Raw genomic sequence first — 19,432 nt, 5'->3', positions numbered from 1 at the left:
TAAAAAAATATTGTTTTAGGAAGAAGCAGAGATACAAAAGAAGTGAAGCAGGGGAAACCACTCTGTCACTTGGGCTCAGACTAGAGGTGAGGGGATTTTTTCACATTTAGCAATCCAATTTGCTAACTGACTCAATAGCCAAGCAGGTTTTGAGGGTGCCTCCAGCTTTGGGCAGGAGAAGGTGGGTATCTCCAGTGCAGGGAGCTCACCTGCCATCCAGGTGTTGCCAGTGACAGTCAGGGCACTGCAGTGGGGCTGGAACTTTTGGCCCACGTGGCGGAATTGGATCCCCTCCAGCTGGAGCCGGCTCGCCTGGCCCTGGAAGGCCTCCACAAACACCACGGCCCCCAGGTCCCGAGAGCCCAGCTGCCTCTCACTTCTCTTGTACAAACACCCAGAGTGACCTAGGGCACAAAGCAGGGACAGCTGTGAGTGGCACCTTCTCCATGGGGTGGGATGTGCAGGGGGAGATCATCCCCACTGACCCAGTGAGACTCCAACTCCAGCAGGGATCTGAAACATGGCCCAAAGGCAACACAGGCAAACATTTTTGATGTCCTTCAAAATAAGTGTGGTTCTCTCCTTAAGTCTGGACATTTTGGAGGGAAATGCATCATAAGCAGGAAGCTGTAGTTTTATGTCTTGGACACCTCCTTGGAGTTAATTTTAGATAATTGTACGCATGAGGAAGAGGGATTTGGCACTGATGTCCCTTAGATGAGGTTCTTGAAAAGGAGATTGGGTATGGATGTATAGAACTAAACTGAAATGAGGCATTCTGGTTTTGTTTGTCTTTTTAAACTCTGCTCTCCTGACTCTGCCTGCAGATGGATGGGGAACTCTTGCTACCCACAGTTTCAAGACAACAATAAAGATTAGGAAGAAATTCTTCCCTGTGAGGGTGGTGAGGATCTGGCATAGGCTGCCCAGAGAAGCTGTGGCTACCCCTGGATCCCTAGAAGTGTCCAAGGCCAGGGCTTGGAACAACCTGGGATAGTGGAAGGTGTCCCTGCCCATGGCAGGAGGGTGGAATGAGATGATCTTTAACTTCCCTTCCAACCAGGCCATTCTTGGATTCCATGATATGACAAAAAATTAAATCACAGGGATGGGTAAAATTCCTGAAAGGCCCTTCCATGGGTGTGAGATTTCTTGGTATGAGATTCAGACTATGAATGTGTTACTTGGGCTTGTTCAGTGGAAGGGCAGAGGGGATCTCAAATTCCAGCACTGCCTGCTGAAGCCCAGTAATGCTCATTTTTCTTTTAAAGAAGATAAATTAACCACAAAAAACACTGCTCACTCCTCTTCTGGTGACTCCTCTGAGAAATCCTCCTATCCTTTAACTCAAATAAAAACCTCAAACGGTTAGTGCGTTTCAGAGCCTATATTTATGAGTTCCACACAAAATGGACCATAAATCCATGAGTAATATAAGCAGCTGGTTGCTGGATATCAAATGAAGTCTTGTGTCACAGTCTGAAAGCCCAAGGCACTTTTTTTTAAAGGAAACCTTACACCTGGGTTGCCAGATAACCTAACTCTCCTCACATTATAATCACTGTGTCTGATTCTGCTTCTTGAATAGATGGTGTAAATCAGGAATCCACCTGTCAAACTCCATGGCATTTCATACAGGTAAAACCAAAGGAGAACTGAGATACTTAACATTTTTTCACCAGTGATACTTTATGCATCACCTGTTATTTTTTCCTTGGCAACCCTAAACACTAAACAACGTCTCAATATTTTACGCTAAAGAGTACAAACAGCATTGGGCTGTTTTGTTTTTCCTTCTTCTTAAAGAGACTAAATAGTAAACACAATTAAAAATTTAATATATTATGTACACTGAAACGTTTTCAGAAGATCCTCTCTTTTCTACACCCTTAGGCTCAGGCAAAACTAAAGGGTCTTTCCCAAGATGGCTTGAAACAACAATGTGAAAATAATACATCTGAGATATTACAATGAAGTGCAGTTCAACTCCCAAGACTTCGCACTTCAATGTCAAACAATGTTTGGAAAGACAAACTCTCTTTCCTGGCATTGGAATTATCTCAAAGTTATCCTAGGAAGAAAGAGTTCTAATACACAGTGAGGCTGCCACAATGGGATTTTAATGGAGCAGTTTTCCTCCCCAGTACATTTCTGTGAGAAAAGACCTCCTCACCTGCATTTGCACACTGCCTGAGGTGGGACATCCTCTCCAGTGTGACATTTCCTTGAACAACCACCCTTCTGCTGATCAGTGCCACCACAGCACTGGAAGGCAGACCTTGGTCATTGTCCCATTCCTCTCCAGCACTGTGGGAGTACCTAACAAAAGACAAAAAATATCATCTGCACCTACCAAATTGAGACAATTACATTTATGATTTCTTGTTATTTGACCATAAACTCCCAAATTCTGAGCTGGTTTCAGTCCTTTTCTCAGCAGGGACAGTGGCACAATCAGTGCTAGACAGGCTTTTCCTTGTCTGATGTTTGCTTTCATCTTTTTGTTTCACAAGCTCTCAACCCTTCCTTAGATTATGTATATAACATTATATTGTGTTGTGTTATTAGGAAAAGGCTTTTCATCCAGAGGGTGGTTGGGCACTGGAACAGGCCCCTCAGGGAAGTGATTACAGCCCCAAGGCTGCCAAAACTCAAAACCACATTTGGATGACACTTCCAGGCACATGGTGGAGATTTTGGAATTTCCCTATGCAGGGCCAAGAACTGGATTCGATGATTCTTGTGGGTCCCTTCCAATTAAGGATGTTCTATGATTCCATGAGATTTACAACAATATATTTCAGCCTTTGAATTCTCTTCCCAAAACAGGTTTGGGTGAAAACCATCAGGACTTTTTTCCTTGAGCCCAAAATATTTCTGAAAATAATACTCTTAATCTTTCTGGGCATTGGAGTTAGGTTGCCTCCAGATAGATAATGTAAGAAGTACAGTTTTCAGTCTGTCCAAGACCTCCATGCACAATAAAAAAAGAAAGTGTAGGGCAGTGAAATTAATACTCACTGGAAATATGGAAGCACATTTCCATAGTAAAAAAAAATTTACTTTGAGTGTATTACTTAAGAAAATCAATCAAGAACAGAGGATTTTTTTTTACACAAGTCATACATTTCTTGTGAAAAATATGCACTTTCTCAAGGAATTGAATATGCAGGAAATTTCTTTGTCATTCCTATACTGACACCACTGGACTTTACTGGCCATCAGTGTTTTCTGCTTCAAAGGTTTTCTGAGTTCCAAGGGGATGATACAGAATTTAAACACAGAATTTAAACATTCAGGAATATCCACTACCTTTAGGGGGAGTGAGGAACTGAAATATCACTGGCCACTTTTATTAAAGGGATTTATATAGTTATTATGTCCCACAGGGAACAGTAAATCCTGACTTTGATCAAATTTTCTCCTTGTTTAGCTCTCTGCTATAAAAATCTGCTGAAAGGATACCTGAGTGGTGATCTAAGGTGCAGCTCTGTGTTGTTCACAGACTGGATTACAGCCACTTCCTCCTGCTGCTGTGCATCTCCGAGGCCTGAATTTCCCACCAGGATTTCATCACCAGGTTGCCAATCAATAGGTTCCTGGAGCACCAATCGTGTGTCACTGGCATTAGCTGATGATTTCAAGTGTGTGAAAACTACTTTGGGCATCCAGCCTGAAAAGAACAAGGGGAAAAAAAAGTTAAAAAGCGAGCCATTCAACTTTAAAAGAAACAAACAAAGAGAAGTAGCATTCTCCTGGTTCAAGGCTGGGTTGGACAGGGCTCAGAGCAACTTGGTCTAATGGGAAGTGTCTCTGTCAATCACAGGGGGGTGGAACGAGATGGTCTTTAAGGTTCCTTCCAACCAAAACCATTCAATAATTCAATGATTCTATGAAATATGTGTGTAACAAGCCCCAGCAATGAAAAGTCTTGCCCTATAATCTTCCTTCCTTCACTTAATGAAGTTTGCTTTAACTTTTGACATTTCCCTCTCAGGCTTTGGAAAAGATTGGTGCAGTGAGGTCCAGCACACTGAACACCATCAGGGGAGAGCGTGTGCCTCACACATCCACCTTTAGAATACTTTCCTTCCCTCCCTTGCAGTAGATCATCATTTACCTTTAGCCCACAGCAAGTTACTGTCCTCCTTGGTCATACTGCAGGAAAGTAATAATAGCAGAAATCACTGAGAGTAGAGGTTGCATCCAGTAAATCATTTTCAAATTATTTTAAGCAAACTTCTCTGTCCATATCCTATTTCACTTTCTTGTTTCTTATACTCCAGTGTCTTCATTACTTATATAATAGTGTCTCAACTATTTCCTTAATAAAGATGGAAATAAGAAGTAGCACCTCCAAGACAATAAATTCACAACAGAATCACAGAAGAATAAAATCTTTATACTCTTTTATCTTGAAGTATACATGAGCACCTGCTCTGTGTGTCAACGATGGGCATCTACACCTGAGATACTTCTGTATTATTACATTTTCTTGAATCAAACTTGAAATTTCTCAACTTCCAGCTAAGAAAATCTCCCAGACATCCTTCATTTAAGTTATTTCAAACTCTTTTGGAAGGCATCAAACATCTCCTGCTGTTCAGCTTAGCCCTGTGAGGTGCATCTGGTTTTCTATGTCCTCTTCTGGGCTCCTCAGGTCAAGAGAGACATGGAGCTCTTGGAGTCCAGTGGTGGGTGATGAAGATGATGAAGCTGATGGAGGGACTGGAGCATCTCCCTGATGAGGAAAGGCTGAGGGAGCTGGGGCTGTTCAGCCTGGAGAGGAGGCACAGCTGAGAGGGGCCCTCAGCCCTGGGTGTCCCTGTGTGCAGGGAGGGTCAGAGCAGGGCCCAGGCTCTGCTCCAGGGCCCAGCAATGGCACCAGAGGAACGGGCAGGGACTGATCCCAGCAAGTTCTGCCTGGACAGGAGGCAGAACTTCTTTCCTGTGCAGTGACTGAGCGCTGGACAGAGACCAGAGAGGCTGTGGAGTCTCCATCACTGGGGATATTCCAGAACTGTCTGGACACAATCCTGTGTCCTGTGCTCTGGGATGGCCCTGCTTGAGCAGGGAGGAGGGACCAGATGAGCCACTGTGGCCCCTTCCAACCTGACCCATCCTGGGAATCTGTGAAACCAATGCAGAAGCTGAAGTGCAAAAGGACACACAGGGCACTGTAGGTGCCAATGGAACCAGACTGGAATGACTCTCTAGCAGCCCCCAGAACATGTGGACCCTCCATCCTCAGCATGTACATCATTCACCCTACAGCTCTGCTTCTATAGGGCCACACTGTTTTCTAATGCAGACCTAGACAAAACCCACCTTTCACCATTCACAGGCACTGACATCAAAGACCTCATCCTCAATACAGCTCAAAAATCCCCTCTTAATACCATCCTGTGTGCATTCTTTTACCAGCAGCACTCTCTTCATTTTTATTCATTTACCTTCCTTCTTCCACTGAGCGATTCTCGTGAATTTTTAGGGCTGGCATAAAGACAGGCAGCAGCCATCTGCACGTGGAGCACTGCACAATTTCTCTCCAGCTCTGGACATTTTGTTTCTGGTGTTGATTTGTGTGCCTGTGTTAATGTGTGTTCTCGTGCATCTGTGTCCAGACACACAACTGACCCCTGTGGAGTTCATCTGTCACACAAACTCCACAGCAGCACTGCTGGGCAACAGCTCATGTCACTGGGGAGTGGGAAACACCATTCTGCATTCAAAACATGCTCCAATGGAAAAGGCTTTTTTCAGGCTTTTTTCCACTTTCAAGCTATGACTCAAAAATTTTTACCAAAAATATTCTCAATTATTTGGGGTTTTTCATCTAAAAAATATTCAAGGCATCCAAACATTCCCCCATTTCCTTTATTTGCTTTTTCTTGTTTTTCACCTCTTACTGTGTTCAGCTACCTTTCTCCCATTCCACAATTTGTTGTACCTTTTTCCCTGATCTAGGTGGGGTGAGATATTTCTCTGCATGTTCAAAATCTACTTCCATTTTCCAATAAGTTCAGTATATTTTTGTTAGGGAAAGCCAAACCAAACAAACTAACAAATCTAATAGATCCCACTTTCACAGAATCATAAAATCATTAAGATTAAAAAAAGACCTGTGAGGCCATCAAGTCCAACCATTAACTCAGCTCTTTCCTGCCTACCAGCAAATCATGTCCCGAAGCACCACATCTATCCATTTCCTTATTTCCCATTTATATTCCCACAAACAACACCTTCAGGTCAGAATCTCCTCTACTTCCAGCAGCACAGGTGACACACAGGATATGGTCAGTGACATCTTTCTGGTGTTCAATGAGGGACCATAACTGAGGCTTCTTGGCCCTAATTATAATATATTCCCCTTGAAAACAAACTCTGTTTTGATTAAAACATGCAAAATTCATAAAATAACCTTCAGTGCCTGGGTTTCAGCTGTGCAACAGGTAAATAAATTACCTGTTTGAGGGGAAAATGTTTAAAAGACCAACAGCTGTGGTGTATTTAAATTATTTCTTCCCCCAAAATGTACTGAGCAGAAACACTCAAAATGCTGAAAAATAGATGAATCTGTATAACTCCTTAATTATTGAACTCATTTTTAATAATTAACTAAGCACGAGTTGGAAAAAAAAACCCATCTTGAGATCTAAAGCAGAAGTGACTTCATGTTAAAGGTACAGGACAGAGCCTTCAGACACAAAAAGCTGTTGCAGGCAATACAAAAATTGAGCACTTTACTAAATGAATTTACAGAACACCCTTAAATATGGAGCAGAGAAGAATGGTGCAGCCTAGAAATGCAAGGGATTTGAAAATTAATTCCAAATTAATTAATCACAAATCTTAAGGCTGGGAATATCTTGGCATCAGAACTCTGGTTATGCTTCCTGTTAGAAGCATAATGTGAAGTTGCCATCTTGTATTGACCTGGTAAAATTATTGAGAATGAAACAATTCTGATGTGTAAAATGCCACTCTCAAGGAAAAAGAGTATAAATTTAATTTCTTATGGCTTCTAATACAAAATATTTCATAAATCAATGTGGGATTATATGTCAGCTGGTTTCGCCAAGTCCTAAGTAGTGATAGGATACCAATAGGTACTGATAGAACAAGGAGAAAAAACTTTAAACTGTGAGAGGAAACATTTAAATTGGATATTAGGAAGAAATTCCCAAGTCAGAGGGTGGTCAGGCCCTGGCACAGGTTCCCTGGATCCCTGGATGTGTCCAAGGCCAGGTTGGATGAGGCTTGGGGCAACCTGGGATAGTGGAAGGTGTCCCTGCCCATGAAAGAGGTTCAGAATTAAATGAGTTTTGAGGTCCTTTCCAACTCAAACCATTCCATGATTCTAAGTAGCTCAACAGGAGATGTGAATTTGACATTTACAGAAATATCTCCAAGTCACATCAAAACTGAGCAAATCAGCAAAGTGTGTCAGGGCACACACCCCCAGGGTCACAGGAAAATCTGTCCACAGAATGCAAAACATGTATTGTACTGATAGTTGTAGGTTTAAACAAATTAGACCATTATTTACAATCCTTTGATTACAAAAGAAATGAGCACCATTTCCTCAACCAGGTGCAGAGTGGGTTGCTCAAAGGGCATTGAAAACTTCATCTGGGTGTTTGATATCCATCTCTGGTCACCCAGCTTTGAAAGCAGAAGCTGCTACAGTTGGAAACACTCAAATAAAGGGGTTTGAAAGAAATTACTACAGAGTAAGGAGAGGGGGTCTGAGAATTCACATGACAAGATGACAAGGTGCTTTCATGGAAAACAGATGTTCCTGACCTGAAAACAGGACTTTTTGGAGCACATGTTGTTACCTAACTTTAGACAGCCTGGGAACCTCCTAACCAAGCCTGACAGCAAGCAGTGTGAGCCACATCCAGAGTCAGGCAGAGCTGGAGAATAGGGTTTACACATGGGAGTGTTGGTACAAACTGGAATCTTTTAATGGGTTTTAAGAGAACTGGTTCCAGTCCTAAGCCTGCCATGGATCTGTTGGTCTTTCTCCCAAAAGTTGTTTAAATGTTTTTTAAAAACTTCCCCTTTTTGTCATAGGGCAGCAGGGTTTGAACCCTTCTCCTCTGACACCCAGGACCCTGCTGCATCTCATTGTAGCTTCTATTTACCACAAATTAATTAACTCAGTTGAGAACACAGTTGTTTAGGGTGTTGACAAACTATAAAGCTCTTTTACACCTTCTGACTGTTTATTGGCGTTTTAAAGTTGAGGTAATGAGATCCCTTTATTCCACAAAAGGAATTTACGAGAACTGCAGGGCTCAGACACAAAATCTACTTACTGGGAATGTACAAATTACACTGCAGATAATTTGTCAATCTGTTGTAGCTATACTGTAAATCTTTAGTGTAAATTGGAATAGGAGCTTTCAGTTTCCAGGAACAAAGTGAAAAGAAAACTTATTTTCCTGCCTCCACAAAAAAAAAAAAAAGAAAACAACAAAAAAAAACCCCCAAAACCCCCCAAAAACACTAACAAACAAAACAAAACAAAACAAAACAAAAACAACAACAACAAAAAAAACTTTTCAAGAGAAGTTAATATAATTCAATGGACTATAACTGGTTTTATTTTTTTTAAGAATCTAAAACCCTCTCACCTATGGCAGGGAGTTTAAATTAGAAGACCTTTAAGGTCTCTTCCAGCCCAAACCATTCTGTGACTCTATGATTGTCTCTGGTAATAAAATCCAACACACTTTCCTGCAGCATTTCTGGTTTCAGACTATCATAGAAATATAGCTTCCTCTCCATTGTCATAATCCCTTATTATTATTCCCTTTTCCTGACCCAAAATGCACTTCCTAATCAAAATTAGCTTGGCCATTCCTAAAATTTTCAAATGTCAAAGTGATAACTGGCAGTACTGCCATTGGAAACTGGTGCTTCAGGAAAATGTAAGTTTTCTGAAATATATTTTTGATCCATGACAAAGACATTTTGCTGCTGTTGCTTCAGTTAATAAAACAAACCATAAAAATAATAATGGATTAAATTCTTCAAGTGAAAAGGAATAGAAAATCTTTTCCAGGAAGCCTTTTTAGTCAGGAAAATACACAGATGTGCTGCTACAGCTCTCTATGGCCAAATGGACCTTCAAGTGACAGATCTTTAATTAAGGACTAGGAAAAAATATTTTATGAACCTGGATCTTACAATTTTTTTTTAAAAAAATGTCACAGCTACATCAGCTCTTGCAGTGACTACTCCAGTCACTGGCCATAAAGGGTTTGTTACAAAAAGGGAATCAAAAAAGAAGAATGAAAGCTGCTTTCCTATCTTTTTAAACATATTAAAAAACATTTGCTTGAACTGTGAGCTGTCAACCCTCCGGACTTGAATGTTTCCAGCTATTTTTGCTCTCTGTTAATTCCAGTCCTAGGTATATTCCATAAGAATTTGTATGTTTTTAGCTTATTTTGCAATGAGAGGAGTTTGTTAGGGTTTTTTGTTAGGGTTTTGGGGTTGTTTTTTTTTTTGTGGTTTTTTTTTCTTTTTTTCGTTTTTTTTTTTTTTTTTTCTAAGATGCTACACATTTGAGAAAGACAGGGACATCTCTGCCTGGAACTGGGAGCTGCTTTCCCACCCCTGTGCAGTCCTGCAGGATTCACTGCTGTGTCTGGGCAGCCCCTGGGGAGATGCAGAGCAGCTCTCCTGCCACAGCCACTGCACTGAGCTTTTCATCCCCATCCTGAGGTAAAATAGAAGGTCCTTTCTGATTTATAATTGCTTTTTAATCCCTAGGATTTATAATTGTTAACCCTTAGGACACCCAAGAGTTTATCAGCTCTTTGACAAGAAGCTGCAGCAGGACCGCACTGGGTATTTTAGGTGGGCTCAAATTGTAGTTTGGAATCAGAGTCAGAGGATGGTTTGGGTTGGAGGGGACCTTTAAAGGTCATCTAGTCCAGCTGCCCTCCTCCTGTTGAAGGAGCAGGAGCACCAGCTGGATCAGGTTGCTCAGAGCCCCATCCAACCTGATCTTGAATCGTCTCTCAGCGAGCAAAAATGAAAAATCTGACATCATCCGGACAAGAGTACAAACAGAATAACTTCTATGTTCTCCACTGGGAGATATCCCTGAAAGTGACCTAGTCCTGCTGAATGTTTCCTGTTCATGAAACTGCAGTTTTCACTTAAAGCAATTTCCACCTGAATATCCTTCTACACCACCCTGGAGAAAGCAAGGGCTATCATGTTCTTTTCCTGGAAGTGCTCAAGGTGAGGTTGGATGGAGCTTGGAGCAGCCTGGTCTGGTGGAAAATGGATTTGGAATGAAATGAGTTTAAGGACCCTTCCAACACAAACCATTCCATGATAATAGGATCTTACTGAGGATTGTTGCCCCTTTTCTAACAAGTTACATTGCAAAAAATGTACCTTCCCTGCATGCTGTCCCATAAATGCACAGATTTCCAAACATTCCTTCTAATCAGAGATCCCCCAGTCACTTTGCTAAGTCACATCAGTCCTGAAAACAAGGGGAAAGATATTCCTGTAATGCCATTGCATAAACCAAAATCAATGCTCCACACCTAGAATGAGCTCACAACCAAAGATGCTGTGGAGAAAAAGGTCCTTAGACAGATCCAGGAACAAAGAGCTCCAGCTGTGGCAGGCAAGGACAGGGGATCCTGCAGGGAGCTGCAGACAGCTGGTGCCACTTTGTGTGATGGCCAGATCATCTCCTGTGCTGTTGAGGAGTGAGACAGGGCATTTCTCCCTGCAGGAGTGGGAATGTGGGGCAGCACAACCATTGCCAGGCTATGATCAGCTCCCTGTGTCCCCAAAATGTGATGGAGGAGAATTCAGCACCAGGAAAAGTGAGGGTGAGCACAAAGGGAGGGTCCCTGCCTGGCTCAGCCTCCAGCTCTGGGGAAAGCCAGGGCTGGGTCCAGGCCCCTCAATTTGCCAAACTTCTCCGAATCACAGAATCACTCAGGTTGGAAAAGATCTCCAAGGCTGAGTCCAACCTGTGACCAATCCCTGCCTTGTCAACTAAACAGGAGCACTGAGTGCCACGTCCAGTTTTTTCTTGACTACCTCTACCACCTATGCAGGAAGCCCAAACTTTTCAGCCTTTCTCCTGTCCAGGGTGGAAATTGACCCTGAATTTGCTGCTGGGTGTTCTCTTCCTTCAGCCAATAACCTGGGTTTTGCTGGCACCAGAATTGGAAGCAGTAATTTGATGTTATATTTGAAAGGAGGAAATTATTTAATATATAATATGCCTCCACATTGGTAACAACCCACAGACCTGCACCCTATCAGGAATCACAAGGAAATTTATATATATCAGCTATGGTCTGTATATATATTCTGGTCTATCCTATTTTATTCTATTCTCTTCTAGTATATAGTGTATATTGTGTTATATTCTACTAATATCTTTACTACCTATATTATATTTATCTTTATTATATAATATATATTATATATATGTAATATATTATATATTCTTATATATATCTTTATTATATAATATATATCAGTATCCATGTCTCTGTCCCCTTTGCATCATGTTTTTCCCAGTAAGATCAGCACCAAAACACAAATCAGCTGATTTAAGCTTAAATCAAAGATAATAGATGCATTTCTGTTAGAAAGAAGGGCAAACTGTGAAAGACACAGCAGCTTGCCCTGAACCCAAATCTTTTTTTTTTCTCCCCCCATCTGCTAGGTCTTTAAAATCTAATGGTCATCTTATATTTGTAAATAAGAAAGTGAAGGCACAAGTCATTGTACATTAGTTACTCCATGGGAAGTGCCTAAGTGCAGTTTCTTACCCCTGGTGAACACGAGGGGATTCAAGGCAGCTCAGCCTTCTGTTCCACAGCCATCTGCTTTAATGCATCATGTTAAAGTCAAGGTCTTAGAGAGGAAAAACACTGTCACAGGAGGAAAAAAGACTCCTGAGCCCCCACACAGAATAGCTGGCACCTAAGGAAAACCAACCTATGGGAGCAAGCTCAGGAAATCAGGAAGTTCAGGTAGTGAAAAATAACATTTACTGAATAGAGGCATTTCAGTAGAGTAAAAAATAATCTTTTCTCTAACAGATCTCTGCACCCTATCTTGAATCCCCCTGCTACTGATTTTTTTTGCCTTATTTTTTTCCCCTGGGAAGCTTTTCTTTTTAATATGTGAGTAAAGCAGAACAAATTCTCTCATGTTGTCTATGATCTCTTAATCTCAAACTCAGCACAGATACATAACACTGCCTAATGGAGGCAAAGCAAGAGGCATTTGATTAAATGTTTGATCTCTGGAGGAATGCACAGGCTTTGTAGAGCACAGTGAAGTGCTCACAAATATTTTGTGTTTTATTATTGATTAAAAGCAATTAAAATTAATAATTGGTTCAACTGATAAAAAATACTTTTTTTTTTTTTTTTTTCCTGAGCTAACCCTGAAAAAGTATCATATAGCTTTGGATGCAGAGAAATCTGGGATAGAAGTCAAAATGTAATTTTCTCCATTGCAAATGCAGGGACATTCTTTGCAGTAGGACCGGCCATGATTTTAGAGCATTGAAGTGACTACTGACACCTCTGTTTAAAGTATCCTGATTATAAATAAGTTATTAAACCAAAACAGTCAGGACATTGGTTTTTCTTTACCACACACCTTTCATAGTTTGGACAAGGTGAATGCAAATGTTTTTAATCTGAAGTGTAACATTTTTCTTCTAACTGAGGGGATACATATTATTAGTCAAAATTCAGGGAACAGGCTCATGGAATCACAGAATCACAGAAGGTTTTGTGTTGGAAGAGACCTTAAAAATCATCCAGTTCCAACCTCTGCAATGGGAGGAACACCTTCCACTAGGTTTACTAGAGTACACCTTCCACTAGAATAGTTTGCTCGCAGCTCATATTCTTTCCCACCAGAGTGCTGACACAAAGTTTTAGATAAATGCCTGGCAAAACTGCTGGTCTTTTTTTGGAAAGAGTCACAATCTGTTTCATGGGGACACAACAGAATAATGACATAGCCTACACAGGACTGCTGAAAATAAAAATATAAATTTAAAATATTTCAGTGTGGGGCAATATCTCTGCTCTGGAGCCAGGCTGGGAGAGCTGGGGGTGTTCAGCCTTGAGAAGAGAAGGCTGCAGGGAGAACTCAGAGCCCCTTCCAGGGCCTAAAGGGGCTCCAGGAGAGCTGTAGAGAGACTGGGGACAAGGATGTGAAAGGACAGGACAAAAATAAATGGTCTTAAGCTGAAGGAGGGTAGGTTTAGATGGGATATTGGGAAGAAATTCTTCCCTATAGGGGTGGTGAGGCCCTGGCACAGGGTGCCCAGAGAAGCTGTGGTTGCCCCTGGATTCCTGGAAGTGTCCAAGCCCACGCTGGACAGGGCTTGGAGCAACCTGGGATAGTGGAAGGTGTCCCTGCCCATGGTTGGGGGTAGAACTGGATGGTCTTTAAGGCCTCTTCCAACCCAAACCATTCCAGGATTCCATTATAAGAGTGTTAGGACCACAAGATCAGGCTGTCACAAGGACAGGCTGGGTGCTCTTTGCTCTGATGCAGCATCTCCACTCTGCACCCAGCTCCTGCCCCCACTCAGCATCCACTGGTGCCTCCAACTTCCCTAGAAGGACAAAGGCACAAGAACAGCCAAGGCCACCACGCTGAACTTCTCTCCCGAAGCTTGTCAGGAGAGTTTCTCAGGGAATGAGCGCGAATGGAGCTGGAGACAGTGATAAATTTCCCTTCTGAACAATCAATAAAACTCTCTCAGCCCTGCTCAGGCCCCTACTGCGGATGCAAGGGCCATAATTACATTGTCAAAAAGTCGAGTTGCCCTGGCTGGCTGAAGCCCCCTGTCCAAGTGACGGGTGACTGACAGGCAGTTTATGGGTGGCACGCTCTGACTGGCAGGGGAGCTGGCCAAAGCCAAAGGCAACAGTGAAATTTCCCAGTCTGCTACAACTACAGGAGCTAAGGACTGCCACTCATGAGGGAATTGTGGGAAACCCTTAGTCATATTAACATATCAAAGTGAGGAGCTGACAGCGCTTACTAAACAATCTGAACTCAACCAGGGCTGCAGAGCATCCCCCAACACTCCCAGCCTGAAAGACAAAAGGAATTAAAATGTGCTTGGCCCTGTCTTTGCCAAGACAGCCAGGAATTTGGAAACCTGCTTATCTAATGATTTTGATCTGAGATAACACATATATTCATGTGTATAAATGTATCTCACAAATGTGTATTGCAGAGCATGTCAGCCTCTTTCACATATATATATTTATATGAAAGGGGCTGTCATGCTCCACAATTTGTTCTGTACCACAGACCAGACTGATGCTAAATTGAAGACAGAACAGCAGATTTTTTTTTTTCCATGTAAGCAATATGAACCCAGTAAAAGACCCCACTACTTTCGTTCATGTTTAAAAGCAGGCTTCTACTGCTTCTATGTTAAATTGCAGATTACATGGTTTGAATGAGCAATAATTGCAGCCATGCACTGGGACTGTGTGTTGTGCAAAGCTTAAAAGTGACTTCATAGCTACTCTGGATATGTTGAATAAGGAATTGTATGATTTCTTGAATAAGAATTGGTTTTGAATAATAATAGAATAAGAGTTGGCATTGTTCAGCCTGAAAAGAGAAAGATCAGGGAGACCTCAGAGCCCCTTCCAGTGCCTAAAAGGGCTCCAGGAGAGCTGGAGAGGGACTTGGGACAAGGGCCTAGAGGGACAGGACCAGGGAAATGGTTTCAAACTGACAGAGGGAAGAGTTAGATGGGATATTGGGAAGAATTTCTTCTCTGTGAGGGTGGTGAGGCCCTGGCACAGGGTGCTCAGAGAAGCTGTGGCTGTCCCTGGATCCCTGGAAGTGTCCAAGGCCAGGTTGGATAGGACCCTGAGCAACCTGGGATGGAGGAAGGCATCCCTGCCCATGGAATTAGGGTGGACTAGATGGCTTTAACATCCCTTCCCACACAAGACTTTCAATAATCCAATCATTTATAAAAAATTAAAACCAAGAGTTTTTTCCACTAAGGGTCAAGCCACTTTTGACTCTGTATATCTCCATCCAGGTAGTACTTGGATTGCAGACCTCATCCTCTTGTTTTCCTAGGCAATGAAGACTCACTGAGAATTATGGCACAGAGTAAAACAGGTAAATTATCATTGAGAAAAGACTCAAAGGTACTGATGTGGATGCCTGGGTTTGCCACCCTCCATCGCATTGTCAAGGTAAGACTGCAAAATGTGCTCTGCCCTGTTTGTCTTCAATTTTGTGGGTGATGGAGTCACCAAGGCAGAGTTGATACAGGCTTGCAGTAGAAAGCAGAAGTAGCACAGGAGGCACAGCTGCCTAAAGTTGCTACTGGCTTTTCCTACATTGCTAGAAAACAAAAAGCATGGAAAAGTGAAGGCTCATGCTGTAAAGTGCTGACAATCTAAGGACAAAATCCTGGCTTACAGGGGTCAAACCAAGAATAGAAGGACACTTTAAAGTGGCAGAAGACAGAGAAAGTGAAGCAGCAAAAGCTGCTATGAGGCAAATTCAAATCTCAATACTTTTCTTAAAAAGGGGGAAAAATGGATGATTAACCAAATTAATCCCCTGGAAAAAGCCTCTAAGGAAGAAGCTGGTTTCTGTCTCCCTTGACATCCTCAAAGACCAAGCCTTTCTGGAAGGCAAGCTTTAATCTAAGGGGAATTTCTGAGCTCAGGGCTGGGATAACTGTGTGAAACTCAATGGCCAGTAACAGACAGTCAATTCAGCCAAGATGCTCTAATAGCCCTCCTTCACAGAGACCCTCCAGGAAATGGGGTAGAAACGCTCTGCAAAGCCACTTCACTGAAATTGTCGAAGCCTTTTACAGGCAGTAAATAATTGAGCCTTGCTGTGTCTCAGTGAAGGGATCAAGAGCACCTGGCATGGTGCTGAGGTGCAGCCCCACCTCTCCTGCCCTGCCAGGAGCTCCTTCCTCAGCCCCTGCTCATCTCTCCTGACTCACAAAAGCATCTGTTCACTGATTCCCCTCCAAACCCAACCTCTCCCGGCCTTGCTCAGCTCCTGTGAGCTGGCAGGATGATGGCACAGAGGCACAACTCACTCCCTGCCTGTGCTCAGGTGGTACCCTCGGTGCCTGACATCATTTTTGTCCAAAAGCCACACGTCTCTGTGCTCAGACAGCAACATTTCCTCCTGGAGGGCACAGGGTGGAAGTTCAAGACCTGCTGGAGGGTGTGAATGCCCACCAACAGGAAGGCTGACACACAAGAACAGGAGGAAGGGAGATGAGACATTCAGATGGTTTTTCTTTTTCTTTTTTTCTTCCTCCTCTATGAGATGTAGAGCTTTTAAAAATAGCCCAGTAGAGACAAACTTGAGAAATGTGCACCAATGTTCTGAATCATGCTGAGTTTGGACTTGAATGCCATGTCCAAACTCCTGCACCAAGAAATGGCCATTCTGTACCCATATTTCATGGTCTTCAAGAAAAGCTCCATATCTAAATTTTTCTATGCCACAATATAAGAATGGTGTGGAGTTGTTGGAATGGGTCCAGAGGTGGCCATGAAGATGTTCTGAGGACTGGAGCCCCTCTGCTCTGGAGCCAGGCTGGGAGAGCTGTGGTGTTCCCCTGGACAAGAGAAGGATCCAGGGAGAGCTCAGAGCCCCTTCCAGAGCCTAAAGGGGCTCCAGGAGAGCTGGAGAGGGACTGGGGACAAGGGATGGAGGAACAGGACACAGGGAATGGCTTCCCATTGCCAGAGGGCAGGGATAGATGGGATATTGGGAAGGAATTGTTCTCTGTGAGGGTGGGGAGGCCCTGGCACAGGGTGCCCAGAGAAGCTGTGGCTGCCTCTGGATCCCTGGAAGTGTCCAAGGCCAGGCTGGATGGGGCTTGAAGCAATCTGGGATAGTGGAAGGTGTCCCTGCCCATGGAATGGCTGTTGGAACTGATAGTGTTTAAGGTCTCTTCCAACCCAACCCATTCCATGATTCCATGAGAATCATGACCAAAGTTTTTGTCGATTTATTTTTTCTTCCAAAAACTTTTTTTTGTGTTTTCTCTGTTTTGTTTTCTGTTATTCATTTGTCCTTTGCTTTTGACAAGAAAAGAAATGTACTCACCATGAATGGAAAGGGTGCCATTCCTCACTGCCAGGAATTTGACTCCATATGGAAATAACGGTGGAGAGTGGAGGCTTCCATAGAGATAGATGTGTGCTTTGTGATGGAAAGGAGCCTCAGGGGATCCCACCTGGAGCTCTCCTCCATCAGACACCAGGATGTAATGAGCATGCAGTTCTACAGGTCCTGGCCCAGTAAACAGGAGTTTGCCACCTGAAGACAAGAGAAAAAGAAAACACAATCTAATATATTCAGTCATTCTCTCACAGCCAAAGGAACTGTAAGAGGTAGGTAAACAAAGGGGTTTGCAGTAAAATTACAAAATAAAGGCCAAAATGTTATTGCATTCTGTGAAATTCCCACCTTGTTCTTTATTTCTCCCCATGGATTTATCAACCCTTTAGAGACCCAATTAATCCAGTCCATTTTTTGATCCTACAATGGTCTGCATTTCTAGGCTTGAGCAAGGCCAGTCAGCCTGGGCAGACTCTCCAACCACAGCTAAAGGAAGCTGTGTTTGGAAAAAATTTAATTTTAACCAACTAAATCACTTAATGTTGAAAAGGGATATTTCTATTTAATTTGTATTATGTTACTTTTTAGGTTACAAACTACTTGTAACTGGGAGAGGGGAGAGGAAAACTGCTTTGGAACATAAGAACTGGCAACTTGTTTGGATCAGTGGTTGATTTAATCCTGCAAATTCTTCCAGCGGCTGTTCAAAACCAGATGCTTCCAAATACAGTGTGAGACACGTCTCCCTCTTAGCTGGCTGTGGGTTGATCTCCCCATCCCATAAAAATCTCATTTTAATCCCTAATTAGAGGTTAGCTTCACCTCAAAGCATAAAGTTTCAACTGCTTGCCAACATTTTCCTCCTGCTGACTATTAGTGTAACTGGTTAAGATTTGCCAGTAATAAAGAACTGCTCTTTGGAATCTTTGTGATATTTGGCCTCAACGACTTCTTGAAGCAATGAATACTGTGGGTTAAATGCATAGTGCATGAAAAACCATTTCCATCCTTTTTTTTTTTTTTTTTTTTTGGCTCAAGCTCTTCAGTTCTGTCAAATGCCTCCCTTGTTCTTGCCCCTCATGAGCTGAAAATCCCGGTCTGTCACCTCAGGATGGTTTATTCCATGATCTCCTTCCATATTTCCTCTCCTGTGAAGAATGCTGTCACTTTCTGTACAACGGATGTGGACAGAGTGGACTCTCATTCATTTTGTCACACTGCACATGGAATGTGCCTTCCTAGGTCAAGCCAAGTTTCCCAGGAGAGAGTAAAGACATTCCCAAAGTCTGGAAGCTCCACACCCCTTACAAAGGGTCTACCCTGCTCCCTTTGTGTGAAGTAGCTGATAACTGTACCAGCTCACCCCATGGCCAGTTTGCTACTGGTGGAAGCAGTTTTTGATGGTGATCTCTCTACCCACCACCCAGTTGGTCTCTCCTGCCTCACTAATTCCTCCCTGTGAGGGCGGTGAGGCCCTGGCACAGGCTGCCCAGAAAAGCTGTGGCTGCCCAACTGTGGAAGTGCTAAAGACCAGGCTGGATGGGGCTTGGAGCAACCTGGGGTAGTGGAAAGTGTCTGTGCCCATGGCAGGGGGTGGAACAAGATGATCAGATGATCTTTAAGGTTCCTTCCAACCCAAACCATTCCATGATTCCACGATAACTGCCAATTCTAAGCAAGAAGAAGGGAGATCAGACATCTGGGTTATTTGCAGTATTCAGACAAAAGAAAAAAAGAAAAGGAAAGAAGTTATAATATAAAAAACAGATTAAGTACTATCTTTATCATTGCTTGCCATTGCTCATATTCTGCTTATCCTGATTTCCTTTTTTATTCTCACATGGAGGGGTTTTCCTTGTTTCATTGATTTCTTGAGCTTATAAATCTTGTAACTTAATCTTCATTTCTTAGGCTTATAAAAATAGTATTTGAATAGGGACTATCCATTAAATATTTTCTTGCCAGATTTAATTGTTTTCCACAATTTTTTACATCATTTTTTACCAAATATGCTTAATCAAAGAAAGAGATAAATCTCACATTTTCTTGCTTATAACCACTGGAAAACACAGGTTTGCTCTCAAAAACACCAACTCTCCTATGTGTAAATTGTCTCTTTCCCTAGACATACTTTTCTACCTACAAATATATTAGTGTTGAGCCTTTAAATAGAGTCTTTGCAAATTATACTGTGTGGATTGTGAAGAACCAGAAGAAATTTCAGCTTGTTTCATGTAAAATAACACAAGATATCTGATTCCAG

The 19,432-nt window shown here is 42.5% G+C and overlaps 1 protein-coding gene across 1 annotated transcript in view; it reads right to left on the bottom strand.

The window, feature by feature from the left end:
- Positions 1–19,432, bottom strand: part of PKHD1 (PKHD1 ciliary IPT domain containing fibrocystin/polyductin) — a 237,640-nt gene that overhangs the window by 130,758 nt on the left and 87,450 nt on the right. The window contains exons 36-39 of the mRNA XM_054630011.2: positions 17,155–17,367; positions 3,466–3,673; positions 2,174–2,319; positions 210–404 (exon numbers count right to left, since the gene is read on the bottom strand). Of these exons, the coding sequence (XP_054485986.2) occupies positions 210–404; positions 2,174–2,319; positions 3,466–3,673; positions 17,155–17,367 (762 nt within the window). The remainder of the gene's footprint in view (positions 1–209; positions 405–2,173; positions 2,320–3,465; positions 3,674–17,154; positions 17,368–19,432) is intronic.

Source organism: Agelaius phoeniceus, chromosome 3 (assembly GCF_051311805.1).
Source record: "Agelaius phoeniceus isolate bAgePho1 chromosome 3, bAgePho1.hap1, whole genome shotgun sequence".
Taxonomy (NCBI): Eukaryota; Metazoa; Chordata; class Aves; order Passeriformes; family Icteridae; genus Agelaius; species Agelaius phoeniceus.
This window is presented reverse-complemented; position numbering and strand designations above follow the sequence as displayed.